The 12,533-nt window shown below is 32.6% G+C and overlaps 1 protein-coding gene across 1 annotated transcript in view; it reads left to right on the forward strand.

Annotated features, from left to right (window-relative positions):
• Nucleotides 1–12,533, forward strand: part of MSRB3 (methionine sulfoxide reductase B3) — a 192,773-nt gene that overhangs the window by 96,893 nt on the left and 83,347 nt on the right. The window contains 1 exon segment of the mRNA XM_081311516.1: nucleotides 1,814–1,842. Coding sequence (XP_081167642.1) covers nucleotides 1,814–1,842 — 29 coding nt within the window.

Below are 12,533 nucleotides of genomic sequence, written 5' to 3' on the forward strand. Positions count from 1 at the left end.
AGGGATAACAAAACAAAAAGATTTAAAGGAAGACTTTAAAAAAATATTCTGGAGTACTTATATGCTGAAGGAAAGAGGAAGCTGTAGAGGTCCAGATATTGGAGAATGACAGAGAGAAGGAATAATAATTCATACAGCTTGGCTTCAAGGCAGATAGAAGAGTGCATTTTAGCACATAGATGAAGAGAACCTCAGAAGAAAGGAATCCTCTGGTTTTATATAGGAAAGGAGGACAAGGGATGTATATTATACTTGCAAAAGTTTTCTTAACAGACATCTAAACACATGAATCAGGCACTGTTTAGATGTCCTGCCTACAGAGGTTAATAAGCCAAGGTTATAGTCTAGTGGGGGACCTAGATAAGGAAGCCAGCTAGATAATGTGTGGTAAGAGCAATTAGAGTTGCCATCAGCCTTAGTGAAATCATGGTGGTAGGCTTGAGGTAAAGCTTTCCAGAATCAGAGAGGACAAAATGGGGTTGCATCTTCAAAGAGAAAGGGACCTGGAAGAGAGAGGAACTGAGATGAGGATTGGACTTGGAAGAAGTGGACCTGGATTACAGTGGTTGAAAACCATGGGTGCAGGTGTGTGTGTGTGTGTGTGTGTGTGTGTATTCAGTATGTGTGTGTATATATATATATATATATATATATATATATACACACATACTGAATATGTTTAAGTATCAGCTGAAACTATTTGGGAGTACTTGAGAAAATGAATTTTTATGATGAAAGAAGCCTCTTGCTTATCTTCCCTCCCCCTCTTTGATGACTTCTTGAAACTAATTTAGGTGAAGAAAGCCACTGCTTCCAAAAGTGCTTTGGTACTCTGGCATAATTTCAAAGAAATCTCCTTTCCCAGTTAGTTAACTACATTTCCCTAGGAATAAAAATCTTCTCTGTCAATGTAACATCCTTTAACAGGACTCCTGCTGCTTGCTTCTTGTATCTTGCTATGGCAGCTGTGAACATATATACTATTGATTGTTAATGTGTGATATAAATCCGACTGGAGCATGCCCACTAATTGGTTTGAGAGCTAGATATAGACAATGCTGTCTTATAGTAGCCTGTGTAGATAGGCCTAGTCATAGGGTTAATTCTGCTTGACAGCACATCAGCAGCATCTTGAGAGTAATTACCCAACAGAAGTTTTCCCACAGCCGATCTGAGAGCTTCAAAGGCTTCTGAATTTACAACCAGTATTAACCTATATCTGAAACATAATGTTCCCACAAGGGCTCAGTTTTTTTTCTCCTTATTAAATGTATGGGGTTACTAGGTTCATTTGCTATGTGCTAAGAACTGAGTGAAATTATTTGGTATTAATAGTTGAAACTCTTGAATAATGAAGTAAAAAGAATAATTATAAATCTGGGTTTTTATTACTTTATTATATTACTGAAGCAAGTTAATCTGAAAGGTTGGGTGCTTTTTAAAAAACACAATTTATCCTGTTTCTTTAAAAAAAAACTAAAATGTTGGTGTCATTTTTCATACTGTGCTATCTGTATTGATTTGTGCATTTTTAGGGGACCTAGGTTAATGCATGCACTGAAAATGGTTAAAATAAATATATGTTTACATTTTAGAAATGTAAATTGTGTATTTACATTTTAAAAATATAAATTTTATATTTACATTTTACTTCTTGGTCAACATACAGAAATCTATAACTATTACACCCCCCTCCCATGAAATAACTATTGTTATTTTACAATCTATAACTATTACACCCCCCTTCCATGAAATAACTATTGTTATTTTACAAACTATTTTTATATTCTAAATTTTTTTTTTCACTTTGCAGGTCAGAAACCAAATTTGACTCCGGTTCAGGTATGTTTACATTAATAACGTTATTCTGGCTATATTTTATTTACATTATTCTCTGAGGAGTAATTCATCAGATCAAGAACCATTTTGATTTTAAACAGACTGGGCAGTCTCTTTTCAAAACATGAGCCCCACCACAAAGCAGAGCTATTGGCTGCTTCAAATCATAATTTGAGATGTTCACTTTGGGATTCTTCATAGTTCTGCAATAAGCATTAAGTGTTCTATATCTGCAGAGTTTCAGTTTAAAAGCAGAGGAGGGGGTCGTACATACTTTTTGCTCAAAATAGAATATTATTTTCTCCATGGAAAAAGCATCTTGAATAATTTGAAGATTCTCTACAAGTGATTTGTCAGCAAATGTGGGTGATGGATGCATTTAATCCAGCAAAGTATGATGAGTTTCAGTCAATAGAAATGGAATTTGTCTATGAATTTGTATTTAAAAAAATGTTTTATTGGGGGTTATGGAAAATGAAAATCACCTTAAACAGTTGTTTTATATCTATTAAGACAAAATTTATATTCTCACAAACTGGCATATCAGGTTCATTCTTTGGTTTCTTTTTGTAAAGCATGATGTAGCCATGTAACCCTCAGGTTTGACTATGTCCTTATTGTTGCTTCTGAGATTTATTGCTTCAGAGTTCTTGATGATATTTACTTTAATTATAAATAAAAAATTGTTTCATGTTCAGTTTTACAAGAATTAATGTCTTTTAATAAACTATTAATACATAAACATTAGTTTTTGATTCCAGGAGAAAATAATTTGCAGAAAAATATATAGCGTGTTGAGTTTAAAAGTAACATTCTTACTCTGGTGTGAGTTCCACTATGTTTTAACTTAAAAATATTTTTGCCTATTAATATCACAAAGGAACCAAGTGCTACAAATACTTTTTGATAGTGGTATTAAGGAGCTAACAAGCTTTTCTTCTTTATAAGCATCATCTTTTATTGTATTGCTTTATGACTTTCCTCAATTAGGTGAGACTCTTTTTTTTATGAATTTTATACATTAAAGTTAACAAATTCACCTAAGTTGAGAATCTTGATTCCAGGAATCCTCTTATTCTGTGTGTCCCAGGTCTTCTGAATTACAGATGACAGTGATAGTGTAACATGAACAGTTTTGGTAAACAGTATTAACTATCTGGAGACTAAAGATGTGGTGCCATTGTACCAGCTATTTGACTTTTATTGAACTGAAGGTGACTCAGAATATGGTGAAAAGTCTTTTTCATTTTGTTAATACTTACAATTTATAAATACAATTGAAAAGTAAAAAAAATGAATAAAATTTATGGAGAATGTGTTTTTACATAAAAATTATGTCTTTTTAAGAATCTCTGCCAGTCAGTTACAAAATATTTAAGAACTTACTTTCTTATGATCTGATTTAATTTTCCTAAACAGCAAACCAGAAACTGGTTTTAAGGCACAGAATCTGGAATATAGCTTTTAAAAAGGAAAAAGTCCATAAGGTTCATTTCAAAGGTAAACCTGGAAATGGTGTACAAAACTGAAATATTAGGCAGCTATTGTCAAAATCAGATAATTTATGTTAAATTTTCAAATCCAAATTAAAGTGTGCTGCTAACTTCTTATACTGAAGGTTAATATTTATCATGGAAATAGTTATAACATCTGTACGTGCACATATCTTTCACTCACAGTAACCAAAGATTTTGTCCATGAGTCTTGTTTTTTTTCAAGTCCTAATTTTTTTGTTTTACTGTCTACATGGACAACATCTGCATGTCTTTGAGAACTACAAAGTTCTGCACTCTTAAAGTCTTATGGGGAATACTGATTAAAAGTTTATTTATTCTTTTAATTTTGAGTTTATATATAGAGGAAATTCAGATGGTTTCAAATTAAGAAATAGGTAATTATTTTTCTTAAAGCTCTTTTAGCTGGATATTGAATGAGAAATCATGACAAAGGAAGCGAGAAGTTTGTTCTTTGGCATTTTGTCTCATGCAAATTTTGCTTAGAAATAAGGTAGCATATTGGAACAATTAAATGTATGACTTTAATAGGTTCAGATTTTCTATTGTTCATTGAATACAGAAGAAAGTAAACTGGCTCTGTTTAATGTTGTATACAGCTGTAACAAAGCAAGATTTCTAAATGAAGAATGATGTCAATCTTACTAAGAAAAGAAACCTTAAAAAATAAATACTCTGGTCAGTGACTAGCCATAAAAGAAAGGATTTCAAAGTCAAATTTCATGTATTTATATATACACATATAAAATATGTGTATACATATATGTGTGCATACACACACAGAGAAATATATATTTTAAAGGAAAGTATCCAATTTATGCAGAGCCTACTGCACAACATTTGTAGTTTGTACAAAGGAGTTTCAGGGTATGGAAAGAGATTCAGGAGGAAAGAAAGTTTTCATTGCCTGCACAGGTAAAAACAATTTTTCAGTTTAATATGTATCAAATGATCAACATAGAAAATGATATAAAATTTCTATCAGAATTGTAACAATTTGTTTTATAAAAGCAAGTTCACAGACAACCTCCTGGTATTTTTTTAAGTTAAAAATTTTTATAGTGAAAAATTTCAACCACATTTGAAAATAGAGGTATAACATTATGAGCATCCAAAGAACCAGCATCTAAATTTTACTTATTAATAATTGATTATATTTGTTTCCCCTAGTTTTGTTCAGAATATTTTAAAGTAAAATACATATATTTCACATGATTTTTTAAAAACCTGAAAATTATAGATTGTCTTGACTTATTGAAAAGTGTCAATTAATTTCAGAGGTTATCATCTATCTTAGAAATATGGATCACATACAAATTATTATGAAAATAATCATAGCATTTAGTTAAGGAAACTTTGGAAATTCTTTTTATGGGGCATTGTGTTGTTAAGAAAACCTTTCACCACAAGGCAGAGGCACTGATTTAATTCTGATCTGAGAATCTCAGGAATGTTCTATCCTCACAATTAGTTTGGCTAAAACTTTAGTTGCTATATAGCTGTGATCTCTATATATTGAGTTACATGCTGATTAAAAACCTTTTCTGTTGATTTATAACTGGATCATCTAAGGTTTTGGCTTTGCCAGTTGAGAACAGCAAACCCACAATTTTTTTTTAAGGTTTCCATTTTAACACCAGCTCCTAGTTGATGTAATAATAACGTTGCTTGCCTAGATCATGTGGAACTGGTGATTTTACTAATAGAGTAAAACAGACTTCCTTTTATGTTCAAAAGTAGCAAGAAGCTGTGCTCTTCTCCCCACCTCCCAAGAAGGGAAGTTAGTTGATGCTGGAGGAAGCAGAGCATTGAGTTTAATGTAGTGATTAAACATGAAAGCCATATATCAAATCTCAGGAGAAACATGCTTTTGAAAGAAGCAGAGAACTGTGGAGCATATTGCATGATAGGCTATATAAACAGAGCCCTGGAGGTCAGTGTGTGGATGCAAACCAATTAAATAAAGAACTTACTGGCTTTTGCTTTCTATCATCTGGATGGGGAGGATCACAAGTTAACATGCACAGGGTTGAAGTGTAAACTTTGCTGGAGTAAGCTAGGCACCTTTGGAAACTTCATTAACTCTTTCAGTCCACTACCAAGATTATTTTTTAAACCAAGGTTGCTAGGAAGTTAAAAATAAAAAGTGAAAATATGTGCTTTCTTGGCTCTTTTTAACATACCCTATTAACCAAGGTGTTAGTAAAGAGTAGAATGGAAGAGAAAACAGGATGAGCTGCTGAAAAAGACCAGAGTTAGCTAGCTCTATGGTCAAGAACATGCACACATCTTTTGAAAATAACCCATTTGAGTGCTGGACATGGTGGCACACGCCTGTAATCCCAGCAATTTGGGAAGCTGAGGCAGGAAGATCCCAAGTTCAAAGCCACCTTCACAACTTAATGAGGCCCTAAACAACTTAGCAAGACCCTGTCTCAAAAATATAAAATATAAAAAGGGCCGAGGATGTAGTTCAGTGGTTAAGCACCTCTGGGTTCAATCACTAGTAACTCCTCCTCCCAAAACAAACCGCCACCACTTGAAAAAACAGAACTTTGTAGAATAAGTGGAAAAATACTTTTTTCTCTTCTTCCAAATTCTGAGAAGGCAAAGCTATAGCTAGAATTTACTGATCACTAATATAGCATTACGATATTGTTATTTTTGTTCTAAGAAAAACCTGATGCTCCTAAGTTAATAACAATGTTAAGGACTGTCTGTGGGCTAATTTTGTAGTCTTCACCATCTCAGGCAATGTTTGGGTGAGAAAATGAAATACCAAGTTAAATGGTATCGTTTCATGGTCCATAAACATTCAAAACAAAGACTTTTTTTTTCCTTTCGAGTCATGTTGGCCGAGAAAGTGAATAAGCTTATGTTTAGTGCTTGTTGATTCTGGGCTTCTTGGAATAGCTGTACTAAGGAAATGGGCTCATAGAACACAGCAACTCAAAGGTATAAGATTTCATGAAAGCAAATTATGGAGGATTAAGAAACCTAATGAGCATGGTTTAGTGTGGAGGGTTGAGGCGGGAGCTCACTATTAAATAAAGCCCGAAAGTGTAGAAGGTTAGGAGATCCTTAAAGACACGATAATAAAAGGCACAACAGAATATAATTATCTTGAAGAGAGAGGGGAAAGCTTCCAAAGAACAAAAAGCAGCTAGTGTCGCTTTTAGGATCTGTAGTTAAAAAGGAATCTACACACCAGAGTAAGGAAATCAAAGAACACAATCAGTTAAAGCATAAGGGCAGTGAAGAATTGAGTGAGCTGTTATGGTAGCCACAAGCTGAAAGGAAATGAGGAATTTAAATGTTGTGCAACTTGAATTTTCAAAGCTTATTAACAGATAAGACAATTTGTCTAACATGGTAAGCCTTCCTCAAGAAATATTAGTTAGAAAAAGATTTTCAGTTCTTGTGTGAGAATATGTTGACAATACTTTTTTGTTGCACAGTTTAGTTTTGCCATTTTACATTTCTTTTATTTTCAAAGGTCTTGTAACAAGGAAGAACAAGGAAAGCAAATATAAATCATTTGATATGAATATTGAATCTGTATTTGGGCATAATTCAGTATCACAAATAAGAAATACTGATTTTTCCTCTACTTATTCATTCTACATATATTTATTGAGCATACTATATGCAACATGTTGAGGTTATAGTTATGAAAAAGGGGGTACAATTCTTCCTCTCATGGAATTTTACATTACTTGATCCTTTGTACAAATTCACATGGATTTCTCTCCATATTTAACTGAGGTGGCCTAACAAGGCTAAACTTAAGATCCAGATTGTGAGTTAAAGAACTCTTGATATTTAAGCATGAGGTGATTATCTTTTAGGTTTAGACAAAAATCACCTGTCTTTATTCAAACCATGTCACTTTGTTTTCCACTTTGAGTTTTTAAGAGACTAGCTCAATAATGCTAACAGTTAGCATTGTAGTTTTTAATATAGCTTTCAATAAACAGTGACATTTAATTATCATCACGAGATTGAGATGAGAACAATGACAAATATTTGTGAATACTTTCTTCTTTGCAGTTATCTATCTATTGATCCATCTATCTATCTATACCTGTCTGGATCATATTCAAGGTTGACCTAAAAAATCAGGCAACCTTCTCTACAATAGCTTACTATATTATAAAAAAGCAAGTAAAGGGGACAAAGACATTCAGCTTCTTTTATAAACTAGTATAGCAAGGCATAGTGGCTAACTACTGAGGTTTGGATGAAATAGATTTAAGTGAGGTCTCTTCTTATTTCTAAAAATTTTAGTGGTTATATTGGATTTCTTGTGTACCACTATGCTACATATTTAAATCTTATATTTTTTTCTTTTGCTAATTCAGAATTAAAACATTTAAAGCTATAAATTTTTTTCATCAAAGATTTAGCTGGACTCTAGAGGTTTTTATACTGTATTTTAAATAGTTGCAGTTTTGATTTTCTTATGAATACAATAATTTTTAGGAAAGTAGTTTTAAATTTCCAAATTTTCCATTTCTGCTTTTGATAATATTTTTTGCTTCATTGCTTAGTGTTCAAAGAATATGGCCTTACTAATTGTTAGTAAATCTAAAAGTAGTACATAAGGATTTTGGGCTTAATATGGATTTAATTTTTATGACTCTTTGTTGATGATTCAAAACACTATGTTTGATGCACATTCAATAGATAAATTTGATTCAAGATAATATAACTTTTATATCACTATTTATTTGTTTTTTATTTTATTTGATGAGGACTTTGAAAGGAGATAGTCTGTTATTCAATATGTTTCACCTGAATTCCGCGTCTTTCGATATTACCATCTGTTGTAGTTGTTTTTTTTCTTGTCACTGTGACAAAATAACTGAGAAAAATAACTTAGTGGAAGAAAGATTTATTTTGGCTCATGGTTTCAGTCTATGGTCAGAAGAAGATCATGGTAGAAGGGATGGTAAAGGAAAACTGCTCATCTCATAGCTGGAAGGCTGGAGAGAGAGGGGAGAGAATGAATGAAGAAGAAGAAGGAGAGGGAGAATAAGAAAGAAGAAGAAAAAAGAGTGGGGAGGAAAGGGAGAAGAAGGAGGAGGAGAAGAAGTAGGAGAAGTAGAAGGAAAAAGAAGAAAGAGGGGGAAGGGTCCAGGGGAAAATGTACCCTTCAAAGGCATGCCTCCATCGACCTACTTCCTCCAGCTAGGCCTTGCCTCTTAGTGTTTCCACCACCTCTTGGTTATGCCACCAATTATGAACCAGCCCATGGGTGGATAAGCCCATTGATGAGATCAGAGCCCTCATTGTCCAATCATTTCCCAAAAGCCCCACCTCTGAACACTGCTGCACTGGGGATGAAGCCATCAACACAGGATCCTTTGGGAGATATTTCAGATCCAAATCATAACACCATCCCTATAGTGTCAGCTTCACATGCTCCATGTGATCTAGTGCTAGCCAACTTGCTTGGATCATGCATTGAGCTTGTCTTCTTATAAAGACATTATTCCAAATCAGTGCTCATGCAAATAGAGGTTGCTCTAAATAGGAAACTTACGTTATTCCAAATTCATATGTGAAACTGAAAGATGTTTTATTACTGGTAAATACCAGTGCTGTCCCCTTCTCTTACCACTGCTAACCCCCCAACTCCATAGAAAGGCTCTGAGATTTTTCTATATGCAAACCTTTGTTTTCTGCATATAGGATACTTCCCAGCTCCACCATTTGTCTGGCAAGATTCTATTTTTCTTTAGATGCTCACCTCAAGTATTGCTGCCTCAATTAAATATGGTGTGCTTTGACTCCTTCCCAGTAGTCAGCCATCCCTTTCTCTGTTCAAAAACTGTATCTTGCACATGCATTTTTGGTGGCATTTCTTATCTGCTATAATTATGTGTATAGATATTTTCTTTTTCTCCAAATCTGTGAGTTTCTTAAAGTCAACAACCATGCCTCTTTCAACTTTATTGCTTTGGTATCTGCTAAGAAATAATTACTCAATAAATAAAAATTCCACAAAATTTTTAATTGATTTTATTTTTTAAATACATGACAGCAGAATGCATTACAATTTTTATTACACATATAGAGCACAATTTTTCATATCTCTGGTTGTATATAAAGTGTGTTCATACCGATTCATGTCTTCATACATGTACTTTGGATAGTGATGTCCATCACATTCCACCATCATTGCTAACCCTCTGCCCCGTCTCTTCCCCTTCCACCCCTTTGCCCTATCTAGAGTTTGTCTATTCCTCCCAAGCTCCGCCTCCCTACCCTACTATGCATCAGTCACCTTATTATCAGAGAAAATATTTGGCATTTGTCTTTTTGAAAGATTCCATTAGATTTGAGATCTTTGTTCTATTCTCTAATTGTGGTAGATATGCTTAAATAATGATAAAAGATTTATTTTCCCCATTTGCAGTGTTGAATTCTTGATGGGAAATTGCTAATTAGCCAGAGATTATGATCCAGGCCTTTTCTATCTATGGGGACATATGACTAACTCTTGCAGTGAAAGGAATGCCATTTCTGGGTATACAGGGTTAAATTTGCAATATGTTCTCCCACATTTCTCTTCTTTAGTTATTAAATAGAAATACTTGTTGAATGTAAGGACACAAATTTGGCTACTGCGATGCAGTTGTGGTTAATGGGCAGTCTCGGTTTCAAATGTTTTCAGGTGAAGAATACTGTTGTTATTTCATTGAACCAGTATGTAGACATTTTTTTACTTTGATTTTGTGATCTTTATGATCAATAGTTTTGCATGTATGAAGAGCTCTTATTATATGTAGGACATGGTAGAGGATACATGACTATGACACAATTCTTATTTTATGGTGCTTATAAACCAATTGAAGAGATGAAATCTATAAGTTCAGGGCAATATGAGTGCAACCCCTAGGAGACTATAGTGGAATCCTAGGAGAATATTAGAAAGGAGAATTCTTTAGGATAGGGATTGATTAGCACAGTTTCTTGGTGGAGGTATCTTTAAGGATGGCATTGGGAGAATGCTTTAAACAGAGAGCCACTTAGGGTCAGGCATAGTGCCACAGGAATCAAATGTATTTGAGGAACAATAGGTAACACAACTTGCAAGAACTGAAGGATTTTTGTTGCAGGGTCCTGGTATAGTTGGGAGTCTGTTAGAGACTACCTGCTAAAAAGTTTGGACTTAACTCTGTAGGTAATGATAATAAAAACAATTGCTAACATTGGTTTTATTCTTACTTTCTATTTATTAATTCACTTAATTCATGCAGACTATATATTACTATTCATTAATTTTCCAGGATGAAAAGTAAATATGAACAAAAAATATAAAAAACCTCTACATTTTATTTTTATTTTTTTAGTTGTTTATGGATCTCTTTACTTTATTTATATGCAGTGCTGAGAATTGAACCCAGTGCATCACACATGCTAGGCAAGTGCTCTACCACTGAACCACAACCCCAGCACCCTTTCCCCCTCCAAATTTAATTATTACACATCAAAAGCATTGACATTATGTTTTCATACAATATCATGTGATAATGTTTGTTGAATAAATAGTGAGTGATTGAATGACATGGAATGATGTTGATTTTGCAAAGAAGTATACTTTGCCCCTTTTGAAACAATATGGAATATTTGACACTAGCAAAAACATTTTTGTTGAAAAACAATCTCTACAAATTATGTTGTTTCCAAATCATTCACATTATGGATGGAAGAAAGGCCATTTGAAGAAGGTAAGAGGTGTAAAGGATCAAAAAATTCAACAATTGGATAAAATATTTTATGACAAAACAGCAACACAAACTCAACAATGCACATTCAAGTTTTACACTTATCAGTAGTTTTTCTACCCAAAATAATAAGTCTTATGTTCCCCAGGCATTCAAAATTAAGAGTTTGGGGTTTATTTTCACATTTTAGATTTAAATTATTTTATTTTTGTTATGAGATTTTAATAAAATGCATTAAACTTTTTCCATGTAATTGTATTCTAAGAGTTTGAAAAATATGCTTTCATTATGAATGAAAGCATTAAAATTTCATCCAAATGAAATATATTTGAACTGAGTTGTAGGAATTTGTTTAATTGTTTTATATATTGTGACTTGCTTTATATCTACATACTTGCTTTTTCAATTATATAGGAATTTACTCAATTTATTTTCATCATGATCTACATTTTATTTAGCATTTTTCCTTGAGATATTGTCAGATATATGGCTTTCACTGATTTGTGTATTAGGGAATTTTTTGTTCTAAGCAATGTGATAAATGTATTTATTTTTCTAGCTGTATGATTTCATATGTTTTTTTTTTCAGGATTGTAGAATACTGCATATCTAGAACTTAGAACTGCTTATTGTTCCCATTATGTATATTATATATATAAGAATAAAAATTTCTCTTCTAAAAGTTTTGCAATCATATTAAACTTATTCATGATGAAATATAATTATTTTTTCCAAAAGTTTTCTTTGTAAAGCTATTATGCATTTTTGTAACAATAATTTTATAAACTATCAAATATAGTCATAACAGATCTGTCAGATCTGGAAATAACTTCATATAACTACACACTGATATTTTTGTTAAAAGAAATTTTCACAAATGAAGTATGAACTTAAAAAAGAAATTTTAATGTCAGAATGAATGCCTTTTCATCAATTTGGAAGTTTAATTTGCCCCTGTTTAGTTTCACAGAGTTTTTTGTAACATTTCTGATATAAACTTTGCACATTGCCTTGAGCAATTATTATTCTAAATTATTTTAGAATAATTTAATATCTAGCAGAAGCAATTCTTGGCATAGAAATGTACTATTGGTAGCATATTCTTACACAATTGTGATAACCATGAAGGAAGGTCACCTCTCTCTGCTATTTATTTTTTAATGAACAGGGCCAATGGAGATTTCTTACTGTTTTGTCCTCATGTGTCTGTATTATACCTATGGAAAAAATAATTATATCTCAGTGCCAGTGTAGTTGTGCAGTTGATTTAAAAGTTGATTCAATAGCTAGTTGCTATTATTTTAGTATTTGTAAACTTCTTGGTAATATGAGTAATAATTTTAAGTAATGATGAATGAATATTTATTCCTGAAGTAGGAAATCATATAAACACAGATGCATTATTAATTCAGTTATTTTAAAGTAAAGCTATGCATCTTGATAACAA

The sequence above is a fragment of the Spermophilus citellus genome, assembly GCF_964194105.1.
Source record: "Spermophilus citellus genome assembly, chromosome: 10".
In the NCBI taxonomy this organism is placed as follows: Eukaryota; Metazoa; Chordata; class Mammalia; order Rodentia; family Sciuridae; genus Spermophilus; species Spermophilus citellus.